General features: G+C 49.5%; 4 protein-coding genes across 4 annotated transcripts; 2 read left to right on the top strand and 2 right to left on the bottom strand.

Annotated features, from left to right (window-relative positions):
• Positions 1-1,356: 1,356 nt before the first annotated feature.
• On the bottom strand, positions 1,357-2,225 carry BP5553_00680 (uncharacterized protein; the record flags this gene model as incomplete). Its single annotated transcript, XM_032009303.1, has 2 exons — positions 1,357-1,965; positions 2,007-2,225. 2 exons carry the CDS (start codon positions 2,223-2,225, stop codon positions 1,357-1,359), a joined length of 828 nt encoding a protein of 275 aa, XP_031873357.1.
• Positions 2,226-4,793: 2,568 nt separating this feature from the next.
• Positions 4,794-5,114, top strand: BP5553_00679 (uncharacterized protein; the record flags this gene model as incomplete). The annotated part of the gene is made up of 1 exon (XM_032009302.1): positions 4,794-5,114. The coding sequence occupies one exon, from the start codon at positions 4,794-4,796 to the stop codon at positions 5,112-5,114; it is 321 nt and encodes a 106-aa protein (XP_031873356.1).
• Positions 5,115-7,128: 2,014 nt separating this feature from the next.
• Positions 7,129-9,902, top strand: BP5553_00678 (Beta-glucosidase; the record flags this gene model as incomplete). Its single annotated transcript, XM_032009301.1, has 3 exons — positions 7,129-8,037; positions 8,084-8,612; positions 8,659-9,902. 3 exons carry the CDS (start codon positions 7,129-7,131, stop codon positions 9,900-9,902), a joined length of 2,682 nt encoding a protein of 893 aa, XP_031873355.1.
• Positions 9,903-10,347: 445 nt separating this feature from the next.
• On the bottom strand, positions 10,348-12,606 carry BP5553_00677 (Bet v1-like protein; the record flags this gene model as incomplete). Its single annotated transcript, XM_032009300.1, has 2 exons — positions 10,348-12,023; positions 12,072-12,606. The coding sequence occupies 2 exons, from the start codon at positions 12,604-12,606 to the stop codon at positions 10,348-10,350; spliced, it is 2,211 nt and encodes a 736-aa protein (XP_031873354.1).
• Between the last annotated feature and the right edge of the window lie 489 nt (positions 12,607-13,095).

The following is a 13,095-nucleotide window of genomic DNA, read 5'->3' as shown; positions in this document are numbered from 1 at the left end:
ATCGGTGGTAGCGGTGGTGGCAGCTGCAGGTTGGTGGAGGTGTCTGCCTGTAGGCCTGTAGCGTAGGGGAGGAGGCCTGGGAGGGCCGCCAACTGGGGTGCTGGTAGGCTGCTGTTAGGGCCTTGGGAGGGGCGTCGTAGGGGCGTCGTAGGGTGTTGTGGGCGCTGTGGGCGCTGGATGGGGGGCTCGTAGGGTGCATCCGACGCCGTGGGCGGAGGCCGCGGGCGAGCAAACGAGGCGGTGCAGCGACCTGCATATGCTAATCGACAAAAGAATGCGTCGTCCTGCGTAATGATCAAACATATGCGACTCGTACGAGAAGGCTTTTGGGCACGGCTACTGCTCCGTGCGACTGCCGCTTGCTTGCTACCTAGGTAACTTGCCCACTGGGAATATTGGCCCTGCACCTCCTACGTACTACGTGCAGTGGCTCTTGTTCCTGCGCTTGCGCTTACACTTGCATCTTGCATCTTGCGCTTGCACTTGCACTTACACTTACACTTACACTTGCACTTGCTAGTCTCTGGCACTGCCATTATTGCACTGCAAGGTACTTGCACTTGTAGACCTCGATTCAAACCCACAGACCGGAAACCAAGCCAAGCCAGCTGCCCAAAAGCAGGCGCAACAGGCAGCCAGAGGAAACTTACCGGTACCATAAACAGCTGAGGGCTGCAGCAGGTCTTGCCCCTCCGGCCCAGTTACTCGCAAATGCATTCATGCGTGCCCGCCGATTGCCCATTCCACCGTCCAGTAGCGACGTATCCGCAAGGCAGCATCAATATCAACTCACAGGTAGGCTGCCAGTCGCGCTTCTGCCGGTTGCAGTCGGTGTCAAGGGTCCATGGTTATGTCAATATTCGCCGTCGACGCTTCATTCGCATGGCCGGAAAATGTTTCAACGCCATCAGCCGCGTTCAGTAGGTTCCCAGAGATTACGGGAATGAGCCTCTCCAGTCAGATTTCCAAGACGGGACTGCTGAGACTGTCTCTTTGGGATGACAGCGGAAATCCTCCAATGAGAGAAGGCCTAGGGCTGACGATCTCATATTGCGATGCGATGCCCATGCGATGCCATTACCACGCCATGCCCACGGAATCCCAACAGTACAAAGTAGCAATACAAAACCAACAGAACCCCCCCCCCCTCAATACCATACATACCACCGGAAAGCCGAGGAAACACCGTAAGGAGCCCTGGCGCTGGTGATGCCTTCGGGGGACGATGACTTGCATGAGTAGTGAGCACCGCAGAAGCCCGCGCGGTGCAATATGCAGATGCAGATGCAAGTGCAGAGCCCAGTTGCAGCACATGTCAAAAGAAGTGAAACATTCTACTATATTGTGCATCTGATGCTACCGTTGATCGTATTCTGATCGAGGACCTGTCACCGAACGTGCCGGCATCTGCATGGCTCTGCATCGTCCCGGTGTTGCAGTCTGCTCAACCTCGAGATGTTGGACGGGGCAGCACTGGATCTCCTGGCCATTCTTCGCGACCAGAACAGGACCCTCCTGCATGAATAGCTTCGGGGCCTCTCCTGATTCTGGCTCGAGGGGGTACGATCTGGCGCGGGAGATGCGGCACCCCTTTCCTTTTTTTCCCTTCTTTCTTTTGGCAGTGTCCGTTTCGTGAAGTGAAGCCGGGGCTGGGCTGGCTGGGCTGGTCCTGGATCCCGCATCTAAGAGCCTTTCCGGCCGGCCCTGGGACGACGAGAAGAGGCAAGAAACTCTGCGAGCCTGTGGAGTGAGGATGGGAATGCCCCCATCCTTGCGGGAGGTCTGGGTTAGTAGGAAGTCAGGTGAGGAGAAAGGGCGTCCTGAATTGCTCATTCGTTGACGTTGATTTTGACGAAAAGTTGAGCTTGCGATCTCAGGGCTCTTCTGGAAGGCCATTGGGCGACGACCGCAAAGCCATTCGAGGCTAGCGCGGCCCCGAACCCAAACGTCCCGACGACATCCCAGCTGCGAGTAGCAGAAGTTGTAGAGTTACTAGGACTAGCTACATGCTGCAAAACAGAGGAGAATCCGGACTCTACGAAGGACATCCGCAACAGGGCCCTTCCCAGAAAACTCAAAACTGATCTTTTCTCCTTGGGCACCGCTGCCCCCGTATTGCGTGGCATGCCAGCGCCACTAGCTGTGGCGGTGTGCAGCAGCCCGACGTTGATATTGTGGCAAAGTCGTCGTCCGTGTTGTGGCGGGGCAGATTCCGATGTCGACATGTGGCTGGCGACATTTCTATATTTATCCTTGTCGGAGAAGCCCGTGATATGCTCGTTGTATACGAAGTACGGAGTCCGTCCCACCTACATGTACCTTATTAGTTGTATACTGGTATGTAGGTATGGTATATTACTGACGAGAGTCCCTGTTGGAATCCTTTGCTGCCGGTCGTTCATTCTTTGGAGATGAAAGACAGTGTAAACATGTACCCGATCCCCAATGATCCCGAATCTGTTCCCCTTTCCCTGTTTTCTCTCGTACTTCGTACTCCGTCCGCGTAACACAAACCTGCGCGGTTGGACTGGAACTCGTCCTCATGACCCGGACACACGCCCCATCACGGGACCCCGTTCCTGTTCCTGTGTTCGCCTTGTGACCGGATCCTTTCCAAAGACCTGATAATAAGCTGCGTTCCAGGGCCAATAATACCAGATTTGACCTACAGCCAGAATGCTACTGTGGCCTCTTTATCCCCTGAATAAGGGATTGCATGACTGCAGCCCTGTCCTCCTCACTCCTTCGTGCTCACCAGCCAAGGCTGAATTCGGTCAGTCGTGACCCGACCTTCAAGCTTCCAGCTTACTCTGTGCTCGTGCGCGCGCCTGTCTGTCTCTACTTGCCGGCGCATGTCGTCGGCTTTGCTTGACCAGAAACGCGTCACCCGAGTGCTTCTTGATCCTTTAGGCGCCCGCCGGGCTCGTACAGCCGTGGTAAGCAGTTGCGATGTTTCATGTTTTCGATGAGGAATAGGGCCAATCGAAACCAGCCGAGCTGACCTAGCTGAAGGCCGTCAACAGAAGGTTATTCCATGAAGCAACCCGGTATCTGGGTATCTCGGACTCGTACGTGTTCATAACAACTGTTGGAAGCAAGCCAAATGTTGGATGTTGGTATCTCAAGTTATCGCATACCCTGAGCAGCGGCACATACCCAACATACCTTAAAGTAGGTACTGTACCCAACATCCCGGTTATGATCATATCCTGCCTTTAATCCTCGTCCGATCCCCGTGGCGCAGCTGGAAAGAAACGAGTTTTTCGCCACACGGCCCACCACAGGCCAGGAAAGGCAATGTGCATGAAATGAAATACATGTTTCCGTCGTTAGAGAGCTTCCCTATCAACAGCCGACGACTCGACTACAGCAGTGCGCGTAAAACCGGGCTGTGCAGTACAGTATCGAGGTTTTGGACGCCTACCCTCGTCATTTGCCACGAGATAAATTAGGATTTGCTCGCTGTTATATAGCGTGGCCTTGGTCCGTATGTAAGAACTGGGTATCTGATTGTTGGGATATACAGTAGTCCCCACTCCCGGGACGAGGAATTCCATTCCCGCGAGGTTCAGGGTCCAACCTTAACCCTGGTATAAAAAATCTTTTATCTACCTACCTAGGTAGGTAGGTAGGGATATATTAAAGGTCCGTTGATCGGAAGCCGTGAGGTGATGGCGTGCTCTAGAGTGAGTCACTGGTGTAATAGAAACCCGATGCTATTTTGACGAAGACTTGGGATTTGAGCATGATTTATATTTATATTGCTTGAAATTGTAGTGAAAACCTGGATCTCACAACCACTCCGGATATTCCCTCAAAATCCTGCCATTGAAAAACATGCCTGGATTCATTGGGTAGCACTATACTTATAAACCAGATGTCTAATGGCGGGATAAACGTAGAAGTATATAGCAACCCAATGGACCTTTGTAGTTAGTGCTGAGCTGGGAGCTACCTAGTAAAATGTCATTCATATCGGAAACCCAATGCCTAAGATAGCCTCCTCTTGATATAAAAAGCCCTCCTTCTAGCCAGTCCAAAACAATCAACAAAATACATACACCGATTTGTCAACGAGTCTTCTAAGAGAAGACAGATACAAAATCGACATGTTGAAGGTCACGTAGGAAATCTGAAATAGCAGTATAAGATAATCAGATAGGCAAACACTAGTACCATGGTTATTGTCAGATAATCAGATTCTTAATGCTACACACCATGTATATTAACTTGCTAGTACACATCCTAATCGAGAACTTCTCGATAACCCCCAAACACTGGTCGATCAATTTCCCTGCTAGCACTTTCAACAAAACGTATTAATTAACATGAACGTTCTCGGCGAGTTTGCAGTTAAGCCAAACGAGTGGAATTTGCCTCGTTAAAGCGCATGTCAACTTTGCTAGATTTGGCTATGTAAACTTATAGCTACCCGCATCATCAACTATACCAAATACTCCTGCAGATATCTAGCCATTCGCCAATCTAATGAGCAACAAGAGCCTAGATAGTAGGTATCTAGACAAGATTATCGATGCACCTATGGAAGAGATGGAATAGGTCGCTCTCCAGGTCCTCAAGGGCAAATGCTCGGACGCCGTGGGAAAGTATCTCATGGACGCCACGATTTCGTAGTATGACATTCGCAAGCAGTTCCACAAACGGATAGAAAGATTCGTAGACGATTATAACAAATCAGGGAATCTGCTCATTGTGGTGTATTATGGGCACGCTACTTATATAAATTCCCGTAGTGAATACCTACTCGTTTAAGCCCAGTCTCCGATGACCCAATGTATTCCATTTTAGTTATTCCTTCTATAGAAACATTACTAGCGACTCCTAGTAGTGATCTTGACAACAAATCGGACCTTGGCAAACTAGCCCTAGAGTGGAATCAACATGCCATTACCAACACTGTTACGGACGTCCTCCTCATTTTGGACTGCTGCTATGCTTTATCCACAGCTGTAGAAAATACTGCCGGCCCTCAGATTCGAGAAATTGATGGAAAATTGGTTGAAGTTGCAATCCTCTTCAATCCATTGGCCTTTGTGGAGTCTATAAAAAGGAGATCCTTGGGATCGGCCAGACGTTTGCCAATTTATCGGTAGCTGCCAACTTGGGACAGCATCACGTTTACAGTTGTCAGTATAGATATGATTGTCCAATCTAGAAATACCCAGCGAAATGTGAGGGAGATGTACTCCCAACATATAGGTATTCGGCCCCGTGCACCCATCTAGCTTGGCGGTGGAGAACAATTCCAGCAGCGAATTCTTGATAGCTCTTTCGTGTTTGAAGCCCATGAGCGCTTTTCACTGTCAAAATGTGCTCATCGATAGTTCAGGGTTACGGAGTTTCAGGCGGGCCCTTTTGACTGCAGCTTATATAGATGGACAGTTCCGCTATTGCTGACGGTTCTCCATATCATCTCTCGAAGTTCAACGAAGAGCCAAACTAAGCTCAATGATATTCGATTTATAACTTATTTAGTGGTACTAACCTTACTTTGTAAGGCTTAAGATGTACGCATGCTAAGGTCTCACGCTAAAACTATAATCTAAACTTTGTGGAGTATTAAGTTTAGGGAATCTGAAAGGGATGTAGGACTAAGCTATGGAAACGTGGTGAGTGTTTTGAAACCCTGTTCTGCGGAACTTAGAGCAACGTCGGAAGGGTTGATAGCAATTATTCGGCAGTATTTAGAGACCCGTGTAAGATTGGCTGACTGGGACAGCAAGAGCTTGAAAGGGGAATTCTAGAAATTTCGAACTTTCTGTAGTTGTGTTACCTTATGATTGTATAGAAGGGCGATAACTTCTAATATCCAAACTAAAAATCCCTGAAATCTTCAACTTGCTTTCCTTGCAACTGGTAGGTTAGTCTTGCAAACCTCGGTTTGGCGAACTAAAACTCTGGATTGACGCTCGAGTGCTAAAAGCTTAGAAAGATAACTCGTAGCTCAGTATTGTATAACTTTTCAAAGGTGATGTAAAGCGAGACTGGAAACGACATTGGCTGTAGGTATAAATAAATTGAGAATAATTCGGCCTATTACTCCGTTGGTGGACGGATAGTTGATGAAGAAAATGCAAAAGCACAGGCACATGATCAAATCTTACCGCGGCCATAATGTCTTCTGCCATGTCGCCCTGATGCCGCTGGGTAACGTTTACCTTGAATCTAGCTTTTAGCCTGTAAAGAAGCCTTGGTTGCTCTTGCGGAGGTTTCGCCCTTTTGAGGAACTCCCCACGCGGATCCTTGATCAGTGCTGAGCGAAAAGCGGGCAAGGACACTACGATCTGCTAAAGCGTCAGTCTATCGCTGCAATACTACGTGATAACTTTATGTGCTCTCCTATAGCGAAGGTTAGGTACAAGCCCATTTTCTGTCGTTGGTTAGGCCATCAGATGATCAGGAGGAGGTTGAAGGCTTGAAGTGGACCATGGTAAGTGCCGACATTAATCTCGTCCTTCCTCGCTAATCTTTCCGGGCCTTGCTTCGTACAATTTCTCTCCATCTGCCGTGCTACGAACCTCGTTTCGCAACCGAAGCACGAGTCCTCGATACCAAGACGTGATCGGAACATGGAGAATTTCGAAATCCTCACGTGTTCTGTCGCTGTTGTGGGGAATACACAGGATGCGTGCGGAGAAACGTCCTTCGGCGTGCAGCCTCCGGGGCCAGATTCCAGATATGGAACACCCCAGTAAACAAGTACTTTGTAGATCCCAATTACTCCTACACGGCGCCAATGCCGTCACTGAGCATATATGGATTCCTCATTTGGACTCGTTGTCCCCTATATCCATGCAACCTTCGAGAGTTCTCGTCACCTGCCGGCACGGCCCGTGGGAGGTTGGTCGCTATGCCCATGCTTATAAGTGTTGTTTACATCCCTTGTTTGTATACCCTCTTCTGTGCGAAAGATTCGTGTACCGGCCGCGTTCATTTCAGCAGTGTCTTAGACTTGCACGATAAGTCTTCTGGGCTGGCTGGATAGCGCGTGAGCGGTGCAGTCACAATCACAACCAACCCCCCTCGTTTCCCGCAAACAATCTGGTTATAACCGTCAAGTTGACCAACCACATTCTCACGGCCAAAAGTCTTTTAACCTCCTTCAAAATGTTAATTTTTAAATTTTGTTTGACGCTGTTTGGGCTTGGGTCCCTTGCGTTGGCCTTAACAGCGCAGCCAGACTTCGCAGCCGATGTGATTCGAGCGAATTTACTTCAATCCTCGGAAAATGCTATGCTGGAAAAGCGCAATCCGGTACCTGCTGGATATGATGCCCCTCCATACTACCCGGCACCCAAGGGCGGATGGGTAGCCGACTGGAGCGCTGCCTATTCAAAGGCTCAGAAGGTGGTCGCTAATATGACATTGGCGGAGAAGGTCAATCTGACGACGGGAACGGGGTTTTTAATGGGCCCTTGTGTTGGCAATACCGGGTCGGCGCTGCGTTTTGGGATCCCGAATCTCTGTCTCCAGGATTCTGCCCTGGGAATAGCTGCAACCGACAATGTTACAGCATTCCCAGCCGGTATTACAGTTGGGGCCACATTCTCGAAGGCTTTGATGCACGCAAGAGGCTTTGCATTAGGAGAAGAAGCTCGTGGGAAGGGTGTCAACATTCAACTTGGACCTACGATCGGACCGCTTGGTCGAAAGCCACGAGGAGGAAGGAACTGGGAAGGCTTTGGTGCCGATCCTGTTCTTCAGGGCTGGGGCGGAGCAGAGACCATTAAAGGTATGCAAGCCAATGGTGTGATAGCCACTGTCAAGCATTTCGTTGGGAATGAGCAAGAGATGTACAGAATGGACATTATTCCGCACGGATTGATGAGGGCCCTTAGTAGTAATATTGATGATCGTACCTTGCACGAGCTTTACGCCTGGCCGTTTATGGATGCCATTAAAGCAGGCGCTGGAGCTATCATGACTAGCTATAATGAAGTAAATGGTAGTGCTGCTTCACAGAACAGCAAACTGATCAATGGCATTTTGAAAGATGAATTTGGATTCCAGGGATTGGTACGAATGCACCCTTCTCACTTGGAGATTTTGCTAACACCATTAGGTGATGAGCGACTGGCTTGCCCAGATTGGAGGTGTCTCTTCCGCTCTTGCAGGTTTAGACATGGCCATGCCTGGCGATGGAAACACCCCCTTTCTCGGACTTGCCTATTGGGCTTACGATCTATCGACCAGCGTTTTGAACGGTACTGTTCCTCTTGAGCGGCTTAACGATATGGTTACGCGGATAGTTGCAACATGGTACCAATTCGGACAAGACCAGGACTATCCGCTACCAAACTTCTCCGCCAACACTGATCAGCCTACCGGCCCCTGCTACCCAGCTGCGTTGATATCTCCGACTTGCGCCACTAATCAATATGTCAACGTGCAGGCGGACCATGCAATCGTTGCAAGGAATGTATCGCGAGAGGGTATCACCTTATTAAAGAACTTCAACAACACATTGCCATTATCAACAGCTGCTACATTGAAGGTTTTCGGATCCGATGCCCAGAATAATCCAGATGGCATCAACTCCTGCAATCAGCGTGCATGTAATAAAGGGGTTCTTGGAATGGGCTGGGGAAGCGGTAAGTTCGATCAAAATGATATCCCAGCAATAACTGACTGGTAAAGGCACCGCAAACTACCCCTACTTGGACGCCCCTATTGATGCCATCAAACGCAAGGCTTCACAAGTGACCTATTACTCCGGCGACTCCTTCCCTTCTGGTGCTACGGTGGCAGCTGGGGATATCGCTATCGTTTTCATCAGCAGCGACGCAGGAGAGAACCAAGAGACAGTCGAAGGCAACAATGGAGACCGGTCTGCTAGTGGTCTCGAAGCATGGCATAACGGCGATGCTCTGGTCAACGCCGCAGCAGCCAAATATTCCACGGTCATAGTGGTAGTTCACACAGTCGGCCCCATACTGGTAGAGAAATGGATTGATCTCCCCTCCGTAAAAGGTGTGCTCTTTGCCCACCTACCAGGACAAGAAGCTGGAAACTCCCTAACGGACATTCTTTTCGGGGACTATTCCCCCAGCGGGCATCTCCCATACTCTATCCCAAAAGCTGAATCCGACTATCCATCATCAGTCAGCCTCGTCGGTTTCGAACTTTTCCAAGTGCAAGACACTTTCTCGGAAGGGTTATATATTGATTATCGCTATCTCAACAAACAAAAGATTACTCCACGCTATGCATTCGGTCATGGCCTCTCCTACACAACCTTTAGCCATACCGAGCTATCCCTCACAGCCGTCACGCCTCTCAGTGCCATTCCTCCACCCCGCCAACCCAAGGGCTCAACTCCGATATACAGCAGTGTTATTCCTCCGCCTTCCGAAGTCACCTGGCCACAAGGCTTCAACAAGATCTGGCGCTACCTGTACCCATACCTAGACAACCCTTCTAGCATATCAGCCTCAAAAAAGTACAGTTATCCGGCCGGCTACCAAACCACGCCCCAACCCGATCCTCCCGCAGGAGGTGATCAAGGAGGAAACCCGGCCCTCTGGGACATAGTGTACACGGTTAAGCTCACTATAACGAACACCGGCTTTCGCCCAGGGAAAGACGTTGCCATGTTGTTCTTGCAATACCCGTCCGATTCGCCCTATGAGACACCTATAATTCAGCTCCGAGCGTTTGACAAGACTGATACATTGGCGCCGGGCCAGAGTCAGGCCGTTACGCTTGAGGTTACGAGGAGGGATCTAAGTGTTTGGGATGTTGGGATGCAGAATTGGGTTATCCCTGCTAGTCAGAGTAAGCCGTTTGTGTTTTGGGTTGGGAGTGGAAGTGCGAATTTATCAGTCGCTTGTGAAAGTTTGAGTGGTGCCTGTAGTGGGGGGAGAACACCGCCTGTTGTTTGATTGTAAGGGGTTGCTTGGATAAGTTGAAGAGGGGGGAGGTAGTGCCTTTTTATTACACTACATTAATGTTTTAATCGAATTAATTGTCATGACATAGGTATAATGATTTCTTTTTATTAAAGGTTCGACCCTGCTAGTCGATAAAAAGGGGTATGGCCTAGAGTAGTATACAGTCTCTTATACACCTTGTCCGAGGAGAATCTAAAGGACAGGTCAGGAGACAGTACACATCCATGTGCCCGATATCTGAGGAAGCTTGCTAGCTACCTCATGTGCCTTCTCAACGCCGTACGGCCAAATATCTAGCGCCGACAATGCCTAGGGATATAATTGCTAACGTGCCATAGTTGAATGCATGCACAAAACCAAGTTCGTGGGTCTATCCCATTCATTCGTAAACTTACGCCTAACCTCTCAAGCTCCGACTAATAAAAAAAAAGCAAGCTTACGCGCCCTTCCTCAAACTCTCTTTCTCCTTATCACTACTACCCGCACTCTTCGTCGCAAAGCTGTTCGTCCTCCCCGTGCTCTTTAGGCTACTGGCCCTCAATCTCCCCCCTTTCCCCACCTCCTGCTTAACCTCCCTCATCAGGTCGTCGCCCTGCATACCAAACCTCCCCAACTTGGCCGCAAGTGCTGTATTCTCCGCCTGCAGCTCACCAACCTGAGTCCTGAGGATATCATTCTCCTTTCTCAGGAGATTAAGTTCCGCCTTGTGTTCTTCCAGCTCCCTCGTCAACCTCAAACGTTCATCTTTTTCTATAATCTTGCGTTTCTTCTCCTCTACCTTTCTCCTCTCTCTCTCCTTCCTCTCTTCTAGTTTCTCCACTTCCCTTCTGTACTTCGCTTCTTGCTTTTTGATTTCGCGCTCATGGCGTTCAGTGGCTCTGCGAATGGCTTCTTCTTCTTTGGCGCTATCTTCGCTCTTCTTGCTGAGTTCTCTCTCGCGAGTTTTGGTAAGCTTTTCGTCGAGTTTGCGCTTCTTCTCCTCGAGCCTTGCCAGTTCTTTGCTATGAGTAGATATGGATCCTGGACTAGCTTGGGAGTCGTTCGTCTGTATTGAGGCGGCTTCGTTTCCCCCTTCAGTTTCGCGTCTTTCGAGGGCCGAAGCGAAGGTACCCACTGATGAGTCGCTGCCGATAGTGGATATGGAGGCTCTGTGGGGTGGTATTTCCGGGGTGCTTTCTTCAGACTGATTAACGGAGGTTGGGAGGTGGTCTTGGATGACTTGGGGGGCATGGGAACTGAGGAATCCGCTTGCTGCTCCAGCTACTCCCGCCACGACGCCATATATTCCCCCATTGGCGTTCGGTTGGTTTGCATCTTTCTCCTCCATTGGCGTAGGTGCCTCTTGTATACCAGCCAAGTGACCATTCATCTGCCAATCATGCACATCATTTTCATGATGGTGTTTATGTTCATGGTTTTCGGATTCCTCACCAGTCTCATCTTCAGATACGTCCTCGTCCTCAAAATCCTCCAGGTTTTTGGCACAGGCCCAATCCAGAAGCTTGCTAGCATCCGCTACGATTGCACTGGGAGTTCCTCGTTCAATCATAAACCGTGGAACGCTGCCTCCAGGATCGCTCCTTGTTACCATGATCCATTCTACTGGGTTACCATCGATCTCCTCTTCCTTTTCACCCTCATCGATATTATCTCCTTTTGGATCAGAACTTCTTGACCGGTCGTAAGATATTGTCTTCCCACGAGCGCGACCTTCAATTCCGAGGTCTGTCTCAGATACCGCTTGATCACTTGCGGCATCAGCCAGAGATGAATTGCTCCTTTTAACATTTCGCAGCATTGCTTCTCTGCCTAGATTTGAGATATGCGCGTCTTTCGAATGATTTCCTGGGTTTAAAAGATTGGCCGTAGAAGCTGACTTCTTACGCCCTTTCTTGATGGGAACTTCTCTGATAAACTCGACCGACTCGTATTGACCCCTTATATATCCATCCCGTGGTGGAGTATCCGGATGAATACACGGCTTTGAAATAACCATGAATTGTCTTAGGACTTCTCCAGATTCGTCTACCACCGTCTGGTCTGAAGTCAGAAACATAGTAACAAAATCTCTCGGCGTCGTCGGCCCAGGAAATTGTGCAGATAGGAGGTATACTAGAAACCGTCAGTATATCTGCCTAATCCAGCAATATCATCACTCACCTCCCATCTTCCCCACCCCCGGAAGGTTTTTATAAGCGACTCTCTTTTCACCACCAATCCCCCTAATATTCCCTTCTCCTGGCCCACCTTGAACCTTCATGCTTTCAGGAAACTCCCTCTCCACAGCCTTCCTCCACTTTGTAAACCCCAAGCCCTCGTGGACACTTCGTCTGGCAAACCAGCAACCCTTCCCGTCCTTCCCGCCGAGCTTATATACACTCATTCCCAACGGATTATCCTTAGCATTCAATTTCACACTCTTCCATTCATTTTGCAACGACTGCACACTCGACGGAGGAGGAGTTGAGCGCGCAGAGGAGGGTTTAATTTCTGCAGCCGAAGATGCCGTTGAGGAACAGCGAGAACGGCCATCGAAGGTAATTAAATTCTCGGGGGGCGGCGGAATAGGCACAGAGTCTACTATTAGCTGGCCATTGCTAAAGGCTTCAAAAAGGAAGGGTTTCAGGTTGTCCAGTGGTGCTTCCGAGAACTCGAGGGGCCCCAGGGTTTTGAGAGCATCGTGGAGGGCTGCCATTGCTGGCTAAGGGGAATGTCGCTGCAGATACGGCGCAGATTCAGGAATGCAGGTCGGTATCAGTTTCGAGAGTCTAATATGGTGTGTTTGAAACATTGAAGTTGCTGGGTTGCGAACGCGATCGGCGTGAACAATTGGAGAGGAAGAATTGAATGTTAGTGCCTTTGAAGTACCGGCATGGTCGCAGATGCCATACACATCACAATAGAAACAGGAATAAAGTACGTTGTAGTGGTAGTAGTTGCATCATCATAGGTCAAGAAAGGATTGTTGTGTTTGTCCTTCCTACACCTCGGCGCTGCGGCCAGTGCGATGACGTCGGCGATGCCTAAGCCTTCAACATGGGAGCGAGTGATGCGAAGCACCCGAATTACTTAGCGAATCAATGTTGGTCAAGTGCGCAGTTTACAATGCACGTTTCTATCTATATTCTAATTTCACAATGAATGCCATGTCGAATGTGGGAACTACTAGAGTTCTGGTATATAA

Source organism: Venustampulla echinocandica (assembly GCF_003357145.1).
Source record: "Venustampulla echinocandica strain BP 5553 chromosome Unknown scaffold_0, whole genome shotgun sequence".
NCBI classification, from domain to species: domain Eukaryota; kingdom Fungi; phylum Ascomycota; class Leotiomycetes; order Helotiales; family Pleuroascaceae; genus Venustampulla; species Venustampulla echinocandica.
The sequence above is the reverse complement of the archived record's forward strand: the minus strand, read 5'-3'. Positions and strand labels throughout refer to the sequence as shown.